The sequence below is a fragment of the Haliotis rufescens genome, unplaced genomic scaffold (genome assembly GCF_023055435.1).
Source record: "Haliotis rufescens isolate VD_foot unplaced genomic scaffold, xgHalRufe1.0.p SCAF_1, whole genome shotgun sequence".
Lineage (NCBI taxonomy): Eukaryota > Metazoa > Mollusca > Gastropoda > Lepetellida > Haliotidae > Haliotis > Haliotis rufescens.
The window spans coordinates 31,396,123-31,413,185 of NW_025963779.1; the positions used below are offsets into that span (position 1 = coordinate 31,396,123).

At 42.3% G+C, this 17,063-nt stretch overlaps 1 protein-coding gene across 2 annotated transcripts in view; it reads left to right on the top strand.

Moving 5' to 3' along the window:
- Positions 1-17,063, top strand: part of LOC124110935 (DENN domain-containing protein 3-like) — a 49,745-nt gene that overhangs the window by 10,373 nt on the left and 22,309 nt on the right. For both annotated transcript variants that reach the window (XM_046470421.2, XM_046470422.2), the window contains exons 8-13: positions 3,984-4,124; positions 6,038-6,213; positions 6,988-7,098; positions 8,875-8,971; positions 10,639-10,784; positions 13,130-13,280. In XM_046470421.2, the coding sequence (XP_046326377.2) occupies positions 3,984-4,124; positions 6,038-6,213; positions 6,988-7,098; positions 8,875-8,971; positions 10,639-10,784; positions 13,130-13,280 (822 nt within the window). The remainder of the gene's footprint in view (positions 1-3,983; positions 4,125-6,037; positions 6,214-6,987; positions 7,099-8,874; positions 8,972-10,638; positions 10,785-13,129; positions 13,281-17,063) is intronic.

Genomic DNA, 17,063 nt, shown 5'->3' on the forward strand with positions numbered 1-17,063 from the left:
AAAGAACACTTTTTATAGCCAGACAGTGTAATTACATGAATAATTTGCGTACTTCAGTATGGATTTGTTGACATGGTATTTTCCGGTGTTACGTGCTCACGGTAATGTCTTTCCATGGGGGGAAAAAACATAAAAACTCATAATTTGTGTATAATGCGCACCCCCTTCTACACAGCTGTGTTTTTTGGAAAAAAAGTGCACACTATACTCAAGAAAATACGGTAATAGCGTAGTTGATATTGAATTTGATCATTTTACCTTATGCTGACAAATACTGATTGCTTATCTCATCTCATTTCTGAAAGGTAGTGGAAACGTCTTGTACTGTGTTTCCGGAGACTCACTCGAACAAATCCCTGTGCCATGCAGGTGCACTGGACGCACATGACCAGGACCGATCACTCTCTCATTTTCGTGCCACCTGAGTAGTAGAAAGGTTTCCTGTAATCCGTAATCAGTGCCATCCTGTCAAGATTATTACTTTTGCATAATTGTTTTGCTCGGATTACATTCTTCTAGCCTTATGTATCATATCTAACTAATTTTTTTTTTGTCTTTGGCGTACATTTTTCATGTTTTGGACTTGAATGTTACATCTGTTTTCACTATGAAATCATGTACTGTAAATACTGTGCGGGTCAGATCGAGACCCTCACCCCATATGTTCGGACTGCATTCCTCAAAACTCCATTACAGAGAGAAGATGTAGTTTCTGAACTACAACCTGAAATTATTAACCAACTAGTTTGGTTTCACACTTATCAGAAGTCAGACCTTCAACCATCCCAGGACCTCTAGTTCATTGTGGACCGCCTCCGTTGTCTAGTGGTTGGGCGTCCGGGGTTCGGTCCTCGGCCGCGTCATACCAAAAGACGTTAAAAGATGGTACCTGCTGTTACCCTGTCTGGCGCTCTGCATTAAGGGGCTAAAACAAGGACTGGTCGGCTCGGAGTCAGTATACTGTGTCTGAGTGGGGTATTCATGTTAAAACTGCAGCATTGTATCTCAGTGAGCTAGCACTATAAACTGGCATCAGTCCAGACTAGTACAAGCAGCCACACAAACACGCACACGTACATGCACGTCGCTATATAAGTGTAATAATCTTGGACACGATGTTAAACCCAATTTCACTTCACCTCTAGTTCCTTGTGATCAGATTTCTTTCGAAGCAGAATCTGATTCAAGTACCAGAAGATCAGTGGATAAAGATTCAAACCTATCTTCCAGCAGTTAGACATCAACAGACTTCAGTTGACCAGTGGCACGTGATATTAGGACTACTCACCTCCGTCGAAGCGTTGACATTAACTTGTCCCATTCAGGGATTCCTAAGACCATTCATAGATCAGTCAGATCTCAGACTTTGACTACCGCAACAACTGAAGAAATATCTTCATTGGGGGAAAATCAAGTTGAACGCCTGTGGAGCAACTCTTTGAACAAGCTAGATTACATGTGTTCTTTGATGCCTCTATACAAGAATGAGGCGCTTACCTCAACTCAGAAGTAGCATCAGGGCTATGGTCAGCGGAAGGGAAGCCATCTCGAATTTGAGGCAGAAATCCGAGCTATAGCCCGTTGGGCACCTCAGTTGAAAGGCAAGTTTGTGATGATAATAACAGACAATTCAACTGTGGCCTTCTACATAAATCTCCAAGGAACAACAAGATCTGAAGCCCTTTTGAGATTAACATTTCAACTGTACAATCTCACAGACAGTCTCAACCTAAGAATAAAGGCAAGATACATCCCAGGAGTGTCAAACGTATTAGCAGTCGCCCTGTCAAGGCCACCCAAACCATCACCAGCAGAATGGATGCTCCACCTGGAAGCATTCCAACTGGCAACAAGGGAAGGTGGTTGCCCATCGGTGGATCTTTTTGCAACCTTCGTCTCACCAGAACTGAATCCTCAGGCTTGGGCCAACGACGCACTGGCAATATCATGGGAGGGACTTCATGCATATACGTTCCTACCATCAGCACTGACACCTGATATTACAAAGGATCATGCACACCAAGAACCTACTACTGATTTTGGTCGCGGCTTTTTGCCCGACAAGAACTTGGTTTCCAGAGCTCGTCGCATTAGCAGGGAAACCAACCTTAAACTCCCAAATCTTCTTCTTCATCCTCATACAAACAAGTTCCTCCAAGACCGGACCTCTACACTCTTCACGTATGAAACATATCAGATTCAACCTCACTAAACATGCTAGAAGAGGATACTCAACCAGAGCAGCCAAGGCAGTATCCCAAGCATTTTGTAGATCCACGAGAAGTCTTTATGATGATAAATGGAAGAGTTTTGACCAGTTCACAGCAGGTAAAGCCACTTCACCTCGAGTAGCAGAGTTCCTTTGTCACCTAAGAAGCATAAGGAATCTCAAAAGTTCAACATTAGGCACCTACCTAGCAGCTAGAAGCCCTGTTTTAACCATGTGTGATGGAATCGAGCTCACCAAAGTTCCAGAATTAATAGCCTTATTGAGATCATACAGGCTTGAAGATCAAGAAAATAAATTAAGAGCTCCAGCTTTGGATCTGAATGTGATGCTTATGATCCTCTACCACAAGCTGATTTTGAACATCTGACCCAGAAGATGTTATTTCTACTGGCCTTAGCCTCGGTAGCCAGGATGTCGGAGATACATGCGATTAATGTCACCGTACAAGATTCGACAGTGGCAGACATGCATGGGCTCAACTCGGTCTGAGATGGGATTTTATTGCCAGAATCATCTACCTGGACAACCAGACAGACAATTTCATGTCCCTACACTCTGATCCATTCTTGGAGCAGAGGACACAGAAGTGTGTCATAATGCCCAGTCAGAGCGTTACGCATATGCCTGCAGAGGACATGCTCCAGAAGACAGAAAGTAAGAAGACTGTTTATTCCTTTATCTAGGAATACTTCAGCAGAAGTCTCCAGGTCAACCATCTCAGTCTTGACGAGAGCAGTCGTTCTCAGAGCCTACAAGGCAGCAGGTCTGGATCCGTCATCAGCGTCCAGCCCACTTCAGGTCAAAGCTATAATGTCTACCCTAGAACTTCACTGGAACTGCTCTGATCCGACGATTATGGAAGGTTGCTGCTGGAGATTGGATTGGAGAGTTGCATCCCTTGAGTACGCCAGAAACCTATGAATGTGGTTTTGAATCCCGGTTTGCCCCGATTATGTTTCTAGGTTTGTCAGCACCATACCCGTGCTGTGTGTTTCACCGAAGTGGTAAACTTCTGAGACCTGCATCACTTCGGGCTTTCCTCCCACATTAAGCTCACACACCGTGATATAACTGGAATACTGTTAAAAGCGGCGTTCAGCCAAACTCACTCACTCACTAAGGAGGAGGTGGTACCCCACTATGATGTAAGAAGAAATAAGATTATCACATTCGCATGGGTTTCATGAACAGATCTCAATCTGAACCACGCACTCTGGTGGAACCCACCACCTTTCCATGGGATTAGTATGAGTCAGGATAAGGTAAAATATCTTCTTTTTGGAGTAAAAATGTCATTTATTCTTATCCTGACTCATACGAGAGAGCACCCACCCAACCTTCCCCTCATCTACCCGATGTGTGTTTCAACTGATAGGTAAGGGAAATGAGAGAGTGACAATGGTCACGTGCTTCCAGCTCACCTGCACAGCCCAAGGGTGTGTTCGGGTGAGCCGTTTTTCTGTTCTCTGGGAATCCAGTACAGGAAGTTTCTACTACCTTTCGGAAATGATATGAGAGAAGCAATTAGTATGAGTCGGGATAAGTATAAGTGTTAATTTTTACTCGAAACAAAAACATTAATGTGTATTTTCTTGTAATTAACAATTAAAAGTCTTAAAAAAAAGTCTGTTGTGAGTCCACCTTCATCCCACCTGAACATTTTGTATCTTCAAAATGAGAAATTATCTCATTATGAAAATATGATGATAGTTATGTTTGCCTTTGAGTGTATTTGTGATAAATGTGTCTTTAGAGCTTCCTCAACTTTATTCTGCCGTTCTCCTGGAGGTTCACATACGCCCCGATCCTTTCCATATCTTCCTTAGAGCTACTGGAAGCCCCAGGTACCTTCATGATGGGATGTAACAGCAAGCACCTGGAGGTGGTGGATCAGGTGGGTACCTTGATAATGTCACTGCAAGCACCTGCAGGTGGTGGATCAGGTGGGTACCTTGATGATATCACAGCAGGCACCTGCAGGTGGTGGATCAGGTGGGTACCTTGATGATGTCACAGCAGGCACCTGGAGGTGGTGGATCAGGTGGGTACCTTGATGATATCACAGAGGGCACCTGGAGGTGGTGGATCAGGTGGGTACCTTGATAATGTCACAGCTGGCACCTGTAGGTGGTGGATCAGGTGGGTACATTGATGTGACAGGAAGCACCTGCAGGTGGTGGATCAGGTGGGTACCTTGATGATATCACAGCAGGCACCTGCAGGTGGTGGATCAGGTGGGTACCTTGATGATACCACAGCAGGCACCTGCAGGTGGTGGATCAGGTTGGTACCTTGATTATGTCACATCAAGCACCTGCAGGTGGTGGATCAGGTGAGTACCTTGATAATGTCACAGCTGGCACCTGCAGGTGGTGGATCAGGTGAGTACCTTGATGATATCACAGCAGGCACCTGGAGGTGGTGGATCAGGTGGGTACCTTGATAATATCACAGCAGGCACCTGCAGGTGGTGGATCAGATGGGTACCTTGATGATATCACAGCAGGCACCTGCAGGTGGTGGATCAGGTGAGTACTTTGATGATACCACAGCAGGCACCTGCAGGTGGTGGATCAGATGGGTACCTTAGTGATATCACAGCAGGCACCTGTAGGTGGTGGATCAGGTGAGTACCTTGATGATGTCACAGCAGGCACCTGGACGTGGTGGGTCAGGTGAGTACCTTGATGATGTCACAGCAGGCTACTGCAGGTGGTGGATCAGGTGGGTACCTTGATGATGTCACAGCAAGCACCTTGAGGTGGTGGATCAGGTGGGTACCTTGATGATGTCACAGCAGGCACCTGCAGGTGGTGGCTCAGATGGGTACCTTGATAATGTCACAGCTGGCACCTGCAGGTGGTGGATCAGGTGAGTACCTTGATGATATCACAGCAGGCACCTGGAGGTGGTGGATCAGGTGGGTACCTTGATAATGTCACAGCTGGCACCTGTAGGTGGTGGATCAGATGGGTACCTTAGTGATATCACAGCAGGCACCTGTAGGTGGTGCATCAGGTGAGTACTTTGATGATACCACAGCAGGCACCTGCAGGTGGTGGCTCAGATGGGTACCTTGATGATACCACAGCAGACACCTGCAGGTGGTGGATCAGGTGAGTACCTTGATGATACCACAGCTGGCACCTGCAGGTGGTGGATCAGATGGGTACCTTAGTGATATCACAGCAGGCACCTGTAGGTGGTGGATCAGGTGAGTACCTTAGTGATATCACAGCAGGCACCTGGATGTGGTGGATCAGGTGAGTACCTTTATAATGTCACAGCAAGCACCTGGAGGTGGTGGGTTGATCAGGTGGGTACCTTGATAATATCACAGCAGGCACCTGCAGGTGGTGGATCAGGTGGGTACCTTGATGATATCACAGCAGGCACCTGCAGGTGGTGGATCAGGTGAGTACCTTGATGATGTCACATCAAGCACCTGCAGGTGGTGGATCAGGTGGGTACCTTGATGATATCACAGCAGGCACCTGCAGGTGGTGGATCAGGTGGGTACCTTGATGATGTCACAGCAAGCACCTTGAGATGGTGGATCAAGGTTGGTACATTGATGTCACAGCAAGCACCTGGGCGTGGTGGATCAGGCGGGTACATTGATGTGACAGCAAGCACCTGGACATGGCGGATCATGTGGGTACCTTGATGGAGGTGGTGATGATACAGCTATAATCTGGGGGTTAGGCAGGTGGGTAATTTTAGAGCCTAGGTGGAGTGGGTCAAGTGAACAGCTTCTCCTTATAATTAAAGAACTAGTTAGAACGATTTCTTCCTCCATGTTTGCAGGTGGAGGGACTAGTGGTTGTCAACATTGATGAGGGAACAGTAAAGATCAACCCAGAACCCTCAGACAATGGAGGTGTTGAGAAGACTATCCCTGATGTACCAGTTGACCCTGCACTGTTCTTCAGGAAAAAGGCCAAGGATCTTCGCTACCAAACAGACCTCAACGATGTGCAGAGGTAGGTCAAAGCAGGATGCCGCCCTGGTTGAGTCATGTTGGGTTTCCCAGCACACTAGATTACTTGGGGCCAACTTTCCATGACAAATGTGAGTGCCTTAGCATTTAATTGTTATCGAGGAGTGTTGGCCAGTTATAATCAGTTAAACGTCGCTATGCACTGGATGATGTTTCATTGGGACAATCATGAGAAAATTTGGCAGATATTTTGCCATGAAAATATTGCTTGAAACATTATGATATTCTCATGATATCATCCATCATTTCATTAGAATTAAAGTATGAATATGAGAATGAGCTTCCATAGTTGAAATTTTGACACACTTTGTCTTTGAAATATACTGAACACAAATAGTTAGGACCATGAATATATTTTCAAGGATATATGTTTATAGTGAGACGCAATTTCAGATATATATCCCCGAAAATATTAATGATCCCCAACCTTTTTTTTTTCAGTATATTAATACATTGTCGTGAAATTATCAAAATTATCCATTGTCTTTTGTCACAGTGTCCTCTAAAACTACAGTACAGTTAACTATGGTTATAACGAACACGCTTATAACAAACTGACGGTTATAACGAATTAAAATTACTGGTTCCTTTGAGTTTGTTATAACTGTAGTTTACTGTAGTTAATTCTGAATTCTGCAGCTCATTTCTTCCATTGTTTAATCGGTTTGCCCCAACAGGATTCTTGATGTTGACAAAAATAAAATATATTTGCAAGAACTTACTGTGTTTGTCTGAACTGGACCTTGTTTCTGCCCAGACCCTTCAGCTACAACCTGAATGAGGAGAGGAAGTACAGATCCCGGAAGATGCACCTGCTCAACAAGCAGATAACTCATGCCTTCCTCGAACTCATGGTCAACCTCTTCAGGTATTAAACAGATAAATGTGCCAAGTCAGCATGGTATTACTGGTATGCTGCAATACCCTTTTCAAACATTATCTATTGGGATATGTTTTGGGAAAAATATGACAAGTTTTGTTATTATTTGTACTGTTTAGCCTAAAATCTGCACTGAAATTCATTCACAAATGATGTTTCCTTTCAAACCTTAGTGACACAACAGCAGAAACGTGAAGTGATTTTTTTTCACATGTTGTTATCTCCCCTGTATCCATGACAACAAATGGCGGCAGTTGATCATGTTGAGTACTATTTACTTTAGTATGTTGAAAATAGGATCAGCATGTACCGGTACAATCAATCTCAATCACTGTCAACCGCTTTAGCAGCCGATATATAGCAATATGTATCGCAATACAGATGCTTGTAATATAATGCAATCCAATTTTTGGGCCAATACACACGTACAGACCTACAAATGAGACTAATGATTTTCTCTTCAAATGGTGCAAAAAGTATTTTTGAAAAATAAAGATCACTGTGAGCTGTGATTATACGTCATAGTGAGGACAACAGTATTAAATTTATTTATCTGTAATACCGAGTACTGGTATTGTTACGTGTTGAAACTCAAATTGATATGCGAAGGTTAATCCAGAAACCGAGTCATACAGAACTAGATTGTAAAATCAATAAGTAACCACAAAAGATCAACGAATCACGAACAAATTATATTGAAACATACAAGATTTGGCTTACAGTCATGAAAGGCAACGCAGTGGGACAAATATGCTGCAGCAACAATAAGGAACAGGCCTTATTACGCAAGTCAGTGCACTCATGAAGTACATGCTCCATTCTTGAATCCAGGCATCTTCCTGAGGCAAAGGCGTTAACTAACTGTAAAAGTCTGGTTTCCACCATTGCCTAACTAGGCTGGAATTTCTGGGCTCAACCATAGCGCCACCAGGGGTTATTACAAGTTATGTCCCTCCAATCCCTCCTATTGACCATTCAGATTCCACCCCTCATATCACTTGCATTTGCTTCAAACAAAGTGGCGGCACCCACTCAAGATGATCTGATCGATAGATAATCTATATTGTAATAAAACGGGTCTCTTCTCTGTGATCACGTGAGTACCTTGATTAAAAACATGAAATGATTTGGAAAATATCTGCTGATGCCGAGTTAGCGGTACACATGCTTTGCAAATCTGGCAATCGGCTGAAAACTGCACGGCTGTTGACAAACCGGATTTCGATTTCGTTACACAATTTTGATTGGACTATGCATAGACTTGTTAGTCCAGCCAAATTATAACTCCATTATTCCAGCCTGGTTTGGCAAAGGGTGGAAATTGGACTTTATAGTCAGTTAACACCCTTGCCTGTCGCATTCATCTTGCTCCTATACAGTCGGCCTTCTAGAAACTGTTATTTCGTGAAGCGTCTCAGATGAGGTGGTGAATTGACACCTGTACTGTAAGCAATTCCTCACAGCAGACCTCTCTATACCAGAGCTCTCTACCACGTAGGAAAGTGTCAAGCTCTGGCATTGAACTTGGACTGTAAACAACTAAGGGAGATCACTCTATTTCACAACCGCTTCAATAAACAGCCACTAACAGCTAATGGTGTTCGAAGTTTGATAATTCTTCCAAATATTAGTATATGATATTGTTTCCCACCTTTAAATAATAATTGATATTAGTCTGTTTAAATTCCCACTGTACTGTTCTTGTAATATTCATAAATTATTAAATTAGAATATTAGAATATACTTGATCATTGTTCTATTCAGGGGAGTGATTCCTGAACTCAAGTTGGATCTGTGCAAGTTTAATGTTGAAGCCTTCAAGGAAACAGTTGCTGAGGCAGACAAGCCATTCTATGATAAGGTAATATAGTAACCACTCCACATTCTCACACATTGGGTAGAGGGATAGCCTAGTTGAAGCCCATTTCTGCTACCCTGCTGTGATATTGCTGGAATATTTCTTAAACATTGTTACAAGTTGTGTGTCAAACCATTTTCACCCACTCCCTTACTCAAAGGGGATACGTTGGCCAAGTTGACTCACGCGCTGCAGTTCGCTGTGCAGAGTTGTGTCCCAGAAACCTATGATTGTGGGATTGAATCCCGGGTCAACTTGATTATGTTTTTTGGTTTGTCAGTACCATACCCTTGCTTGTGGGTTTCACCAAAGTGGTAAAAGTCTGAGACCTGCATCACTTCGGGCTTTCCTCCCACATTAAGCTGACAAGCCATGATATAACTGGAATACTGTTAAAAGGGGTGTTGAACCAAACTCACTCACCCTTTCTCAAATAAATTTGTATTACCAGTTTGTGTTGTTTAAAATGTATTTTGACATATTGTATTTTGTCTAACAGTGACATACATCATACAAATGATGAGGTATCAACAGTATATTGAGTCATATTGGTATTAAGTATTAACATATCTTAATTAAAAGTTGACATGACTGAACTTTTTTGCCTTTAAAGGACCCTAAAGATAAGATGTCCTTGAAGAATCCCTAATGCTCATGCGTTTGGTCTTTGGGATCCTTACGTGTGTCTATGAGTCACTTATAGCGGTCGGGTAGCCTAGTGGTTAAAGCGTTCGCTCGTCATGCCGAAGACCCAGGTTCGAATCCCAACATGGGTACAATGTGTGAAGCCCATTTCTGTTGTCCCCCGCCGTGATATTGCTGGAATATTGCTAAAGTGGCATAAAACCAAACTCACTCACTCACTCACTCACTCACTCACTCACTCACTCACTCACTCACTATGAGTCACTTACCGTTATATGCCAGAACCTCGGCCCATGGCCAGTAGAAATAGAAAATAACTACATGTACATGTATTTGGAACTGAAGGGGTGCTGATTTGGCAATTTTAGTTAAGTAATTTAGTTTAGTTTAGTTGAAAATATGTCACCAAATGGATTAGGTGTAGTGTTGTTTACTCTGAGAACATCCAATCACCTTAAAGATTCTGAATGTGTGAATGTTCAGTATGTTTTGAAAAGGGCGGGGTACCTGCGCCCCCAGTCGGGATCAGTGTAGGGTAGAGGTTGTTAGTATTTAATGTCAGTGCATTGACAGGCATGTCTATAGCCTATACTCACATCTGTGTTGTCTATTGGTATGCTTATCAGTGTCTTCCAGCATTCTGAGGGGGCACGGGTGGCCCAGTCGTCTAAGGCGCCGCGATTCGCTGTGCAGAGTTGCGTCCCTTAGGCATGCCAGAAACCTATGATTGTGGGTTCGAATCCCGGTTTGCCCCGATTATGTTTCTAGGTTTATCAGCACCATACCCGTGCTCGTGGGTTTCACCGAAGTGGTAAACATCTGAGACCTGCATCACTTCGGGCTTTTCTCCCACATTAAGCTGACACGCCGTGATATGACTGGAATACTGTTAAAAGCAGCGTTAAACCCAACTCACTCACTCACCCAGCATTCTGAAGATATACAGGAAGTATGAGAAGGAATATTTGACTTATAAGCACATGATATGCAGTGTGACACAACTTTCTTATTTTCCGTTATTGCAGGTTCTCCAAACTGACATGTTCAAAAACTTCCTCTCAGAAAGGCTGAAGGAGAAGCAGGATTTTTGGTCAGATTATGAAGCGAAGACACGGCCTCAATTTAAAAAGGTTGGAGGCCTCTTAGACAGCTCTACAAATATGGCTACAAGGTATTAAGACGTACAACACATGTGAGTTTCTTGAGCTAAGAGAGAGGATATTTAGTTGAGGATGATTAGTTTAGAGGATGTTTTGAACAGGAGATAATGTAGTCATCAATGGATGCAAGCTCATTAAAATAATAGATCTTCTGAGGACATCAAATTACAGAACAACCTTTCGCAAACTTTGACCGACCAATGCAATGACTAACAGGAAGTCGACATTAGCTTATCAGAGACAGCTTTCTCAAGCTGTACATCATTAGTTTTCAAAATGAGAAAATTCTCGATTCAAAATTTGAAACTGAAAAAAATTCTGGAATATCTAATAGATGGTCAAGATTGTGTGGCAGTATTTCCCATGTGATATGAAAAGTCTCGTCTCAAACTTGAATATTCACTTTTATGATCTCGTAAGCGACGCCTGATTGGTCAGATGAAGAGGTTGTTTTGACGTTACCTGTAATGGGATGTCCTCAGATCTTTCTGTAGCTGTAGTAAGCTCTAAGATCTGATTTTAATGAGATTGTCATCAGATTCTGTCTGTTCTAGTTTTAGGGGGCACGGGTGGCCCAGTCGTCTAAGGCGCCGCGATTTGCTGTGCAGAGAAACCTATGATTGTGGGTTCAAATCCCAGTTCGCCCCGATTATGTTTTTATGTTTGTCAGCACCATACCCGTGCTGGTGGGTTTCACCGAAGTGGTAGATGTCTAAGACCTGCATAAGTTCGGGCTTTCCTCCCACATAAAGCTGACATGTCGTGATATAACTGGAATACTGTTAAAGGCGGCGTCAAACCCAACTCACTCACTCACTCACTCTTCTAGTTTTGGGATCTTTTAAATCGCTATTATGTTGGTGACATCTACAGTCAAGTCTGCTTATTCAGAGGGGGCACGAGTGGCCCAGTCGTCTAAGGTGCCGCGATTCGCTGTGCAGAGTTGCGCCCCTTGGGCATGCCAGAAACCTATGATTGTGGGTTCGAATCCTGGTTCGCCCTGATTATGTCTCCAGGTTTGTCAGCACCATACCTGTGCTCGCGGGTTTCACCGAAGTGATAAAGGTCTGAGACCTGCATCACTTCGGGCTTTCCTCCCACATTAAGCTGACATGCCGCGAAAAACTGGAATACTGTTAAAAGCGGCGTTAAACCAAACTCACTCACTTACCCATTAATCAGACACTTGTTAGTCCAACAATTGGCTTTATTCGACACTGGGAACCGATTAAATAAGTGGTATTTAGACCTGTTAATTCGACATTCTCACACTCCTACTCCGACACACCTAATTTGCAACAATTTACTGAAATCACTCATTAATCAGTCCTCATTAATCTGACACAGTGATCAGCGTACTCCGTGGTACGCGAGTAAACAGCCCCATGTTATGATGAGAGACGAGTCGGCTAGTAGTTGCATTTTACAATGGCTGCAGAGATAAACTTGCTTAACAATAAACAATTAATGCTTTAATATAAACAAAACAGGATTAATCACATGCTTAGATTACCTCAGTCTCATTATAACCAGATACAAGTTCTCGCTACCACTGAGGACATCCCATTACAGGTCACATCAGAACGACCTTTTCACAAACTTTGACTGACTAGCAAAATGAAATAATTTCATTTATCAGACATAATCATATGCAACCAACCATGTTGGCTTAACAGGACTTGTCTGTATATAGAAATTATTCAGTACGGTTGTCCACATTCCATTGTAAGATCCACCACAGAAATGCCTTGCTTTGTCAGCACCACACCAGAAGTGCTTCTGCAACCTGCATCACTTTTGTTTTCACCTGTGAAGATCTGGGGTAGAATTGGTCTTCAGCAACCCATGCTTGCCGTGAAAGGTGACGATGCTTGTAACAGGATCAGGTGGTAAGGCTCACTTAGTTGGTTGATGCATGTCATCGTATCCAAATTGCATGGATCGATGCTCATGATGTCAATCACTAGATTGTCTGGTCCAGACTATTATTTACAGACTGCCACCATATAGCTGGAATATTTCTGAGTGCGGCGTTAAACAACAAACAACAAACAAATTATATGTTTTCTTGACCATGTTTATATTTGATCCTCACATACCCTTGAAATTCACTTATTCCCATAAATCAATTAATATTACGTATTCAGCTTCTCCCTGAAACCTCTTTTAAGTTTTTGCCTTACCTTTACAATTGCAATCCAGTTATTGTTACTTTAAATGTCATTTTAGGCCAACTTGTAAAGATTTGTTCATGTTTCAGTGAGTAATTCAGTATTTGGTTTTCATTCCACATCAAGCTGACAAGCCATGATATAACTGGAAGACTTCAATGCAGTTGAATAATCTTGCTTTACAGAAAGAAGCCCCTGCGTAAACAAGTGTCCATCTCCATGTGTCCGTCAGCTGATCTTGAGAAGGAGTACCAGACCTTCCGATTGCCGGTGCTCACAAGTGATGCCCTCTCCTTCCTCCGAGCCAGTATTGTCTACCTGTCCAAGACCCTGGAGGTGAGACATAGCATGTCACGTGCAACACAATATGTGGATCATGTACACAAATATTTATGTTTTCCCATGCTTGTCGTAAGAGACAACTTACGGGATTGGGTGGTCAGGCTCGCTGACTTGGTTGATGCATGTCATCGTATCCCAATTGTGTAGATCGTTGTCCATGTTGTCAATCACTGGATTGTCTGGTCCAGACTTGCTCATGATATTAATCACTGGATTCACACTCGATTATTTACAGACCGCCATCATATAGCTGGAATATTGCTGAGTGCAGCATTAAACAACAAACAACAAACAAATTATATGTTTTCTTGACCATGTTTATATTTGATCCTCACATACCCTTGAAATTCACTTATTCCCATAAATCAATTAATATTACGTATTCAGCTTCTTCCTGAAACCTCTTTTAAGTTTTTGCCTTACCTTTACAATTGCAATCCAGTTATTGTTACTTTAAATGTCATTTTAGGCCAACTTGTAAAGATTTGTTCATGTTTCAGTGAGTAATTCAGTATACAGTAAGTAAATCTTATGATTTATGTCACTTATATTCGTACTTAGACCTTAAATCAAATCATGTCTGACACCTCCTTTTCAGCTAGTGCAGAAGCAGTCATTTGTATCTAACCAAAATGGTATCATTAATATCACTCATGGAATTCAACAACAGTTATTAGCAATCACATGATAGAGACTTGTTGGACATGTAATTTTGTCCCACTATTCAGGTAGGTGTTACGGGTACACTATGCTCATAGGTTCGAATCCCAGATTCACACTGATCATGTTCCGAGGTTTGTCAAACCTATAACTGGGCTGTTGGGTTTCAAGCATCACTTAAGGCTTTACTTCAACATCAAGCATTAAATACTGTTCTCAGAACTCACTAAAATATTTTCGGACATATTTATGTGTAATCAAATAAAAAGTCGTATGTATGTGTGTATTAATGTACCGGTAATCAAATGAAAAGCAAGTATATTCCTTTATATTACGTTAGATTCCTTTTGAATATTTTACCTATACCATATTCAAGGACATCCGGGTAAGCATGGTGAGGACTCTTGCTAAGCTGCCTCAGTGCCATCTTCCTGAGGCAAGGGCGTTAACTGGCTATAAAGTCCAGTTTCCACCCTTGCCAAACTAGGCTGGAATTATGGAGTTTATTTTGGCTGGACTAACAAGTCAGTCTATGCATAGTCCAATCAAAATCAGGTAACAAAATCACATCTGGTTTCTTAAACTGCCGTGCAAAAATGTTTTTAATCAAGGTGCCCACGTGATTTGATGCACCGTAAGACTCGTTTTATTACAATAGAGATCTTTATTATCGATGAGATCGTCTTTACTAGGTGTCGCCATTTTTTTAGAGTGTGAGTGAGTTATAATTTAACGTTTCGATTGTATTTACCATATATCAATAAAATACATGCATTGCTGTTCAAATTTATTTTTCTTTTGATCATGAGTGGTAGTAATTTACACATGGTAATGTGGAAGTTTCTTTTTCTTAAATTATAAGGGTAAAGAAAAAACAAATTAGTCACATCTCAAACTTTGTTATGGTTATCACATTTAAAGGAAACTTCAGTTCCATGGTTTAATTCAACTCTAAAATCCATCTAAAATGATACGCTGAAAACTATCGATATTTATCACAATAGTTGCTTGAAATATCAATAGTTATCGCAATAGTTTCTTTCGATATCAATAGTTATCGCAATAGTGATTTCCAGACCAATAGTCGCCCCTATTGGGCATGTGTGGAGTTAACTGTCACCTGATTGGGTGAAAGGGTTCGTGACACATGTTTCTGAGGGGAAAGTTTCGGGGCACTCAGGAAAAGGTAAGGATGGGGCTGTTTTTGTGTTTACATGTAATGCGAACACCTTTGTAGTCATTATTTACAGCTGCTCTCCTCAGTCTCAGTAGACTGAGATTTTGCTGACCTGGCATGGCTCAGTGCATATGCTATCAATCATTGGTTCTCCTGGCTCAGATTCATTCCTTTCAAGGGGGCACGGGTGGCCCAGTCGTCTAAGGCGCCGCGATTCGCTGTGCGGAGTTGCGCCCCTTGGACATGCCAGAAACCTATGATTGTGGGTTCGAATCCCGGTTCACCCAATTATGTTTCTAGATTTGTCAGCAGCATACCCGTACTCGTGGGTTTCACTGAAGTGGTAAACGTCTGAGACCTGCATCAGTTCGGGCTTTCCTCCCACATTAAGCTGGCACGCCATGATATTACTGGAATAATGTTAAAAGCAGTGTTAAACACAACTCACTCACTCACTCATTCCTTTCAGTCCACAGTGTTTCAAGTGGAATATTGCTGACCGTGGCATAAAACAACATTCATTCCCTCTAGCCATGCTAACTGTGTTATTTTACTTTCATTTTCGCCTCTTCAGCCATTAAGTAAGTATGTCGGGCAAGTCAAATATAAATTGCTTGAGAGCCATTCCTCCATGTAGAAGCTAGTTTGCCAGGTATGTGTGCCCTGCATTGTCATAGCCACGTGTTTGACAGCACTTGCAACTCACTGTTATTTTCTTGCTTTTAGATTAGACTATACTTCTACGATTAGATTATACTTCTTGCCAGAGGGAAGTTAGGATTAATCAACAAAATGTCAGCCTTTGTGCAAACCTGTGTGATAGAGACATGTTTTATAACACACCTTTAGTATCATATCTTCAGTTAGGGGCAGTCTGGTAGCCTAGTGGTTAAAGCCTTCGCTTGTCACCTCGAGGACCTGGGTTCGATTCCTGACATGGGTACAATGTGTGAAGGCTATTTCTGGTGTCCCTCCCGTGATATTGCTGGAATATTGCTAAAAGCAGTGTAAAATGATACTCACTCACTTATTTCAGTTAGCAGACACCTTTATATAAGGAATGTTAACTTTGAGACTTGTATGAAAACTTTCTGATAGGAACAGGAGCTTTCTGGTAAGAGTCAGTAGGAATTCCAGGGTAGAATTGGTCTCCAGAAATCTATTGCTGCTTGTCGTAAGACTCGACTTAATGGGTCAGGGAGCTGGTGACCTCGTTTGTAACGGGGCAGTAACGTTAGCATGGTCAGAAGGGTCAGAGGTCCCAGGCTGGTCAGTTAACATTAATCAGAACATGTAGCGGGGCGGTCGGGTAGCCTAGTGGTTAAAGCGTTAAATATTTGGCCCCAAGTCTTCAGCAAATGTGGAATTAAGCATTTCACAGTTTGTACTAATGCAGTACAACTAATGTCATGGATCGTTAGAGATGACATGTATTCACTAATAACAGGACTTTTGATGAAGGGCGGTGGGGTACCCTAGTGGTTATCGTTCGCTCCTCACACGAAAGACCCTGGTTCAATCACCACATGGGTACAATGTTTTAAGACCATTATGGCGTCCCCCATTGTTATTTTGCTAAAAGCGGCATAAAACCATACTGAAGGCAATATGAAAGTACATTGTTAAGAATCCTCTGAATTTTTAAACAACATGATAACAACAGAACACTAAAAGAGCCCAATTTTAAACAAAATAATTATTCTTTTCCCAATTTGTCTACCATAGTCTCTTAGTTTGGTATCCCAGATGAATCTCTGGGGCATGGCATGATCACTGTAAACTTTTGTCACTGCATGAGAAACCCACGGCATGGAAAGTGAAGCTGTTTGTGCAAAATATTGATTATTGATCAGACCTCATGATGTCATCTGTGCAATTTGAACAGGAACATTTACGACCCGTGAAGCTCTGGGGTAGAAGAGGTCTTCAGCAACCCATGC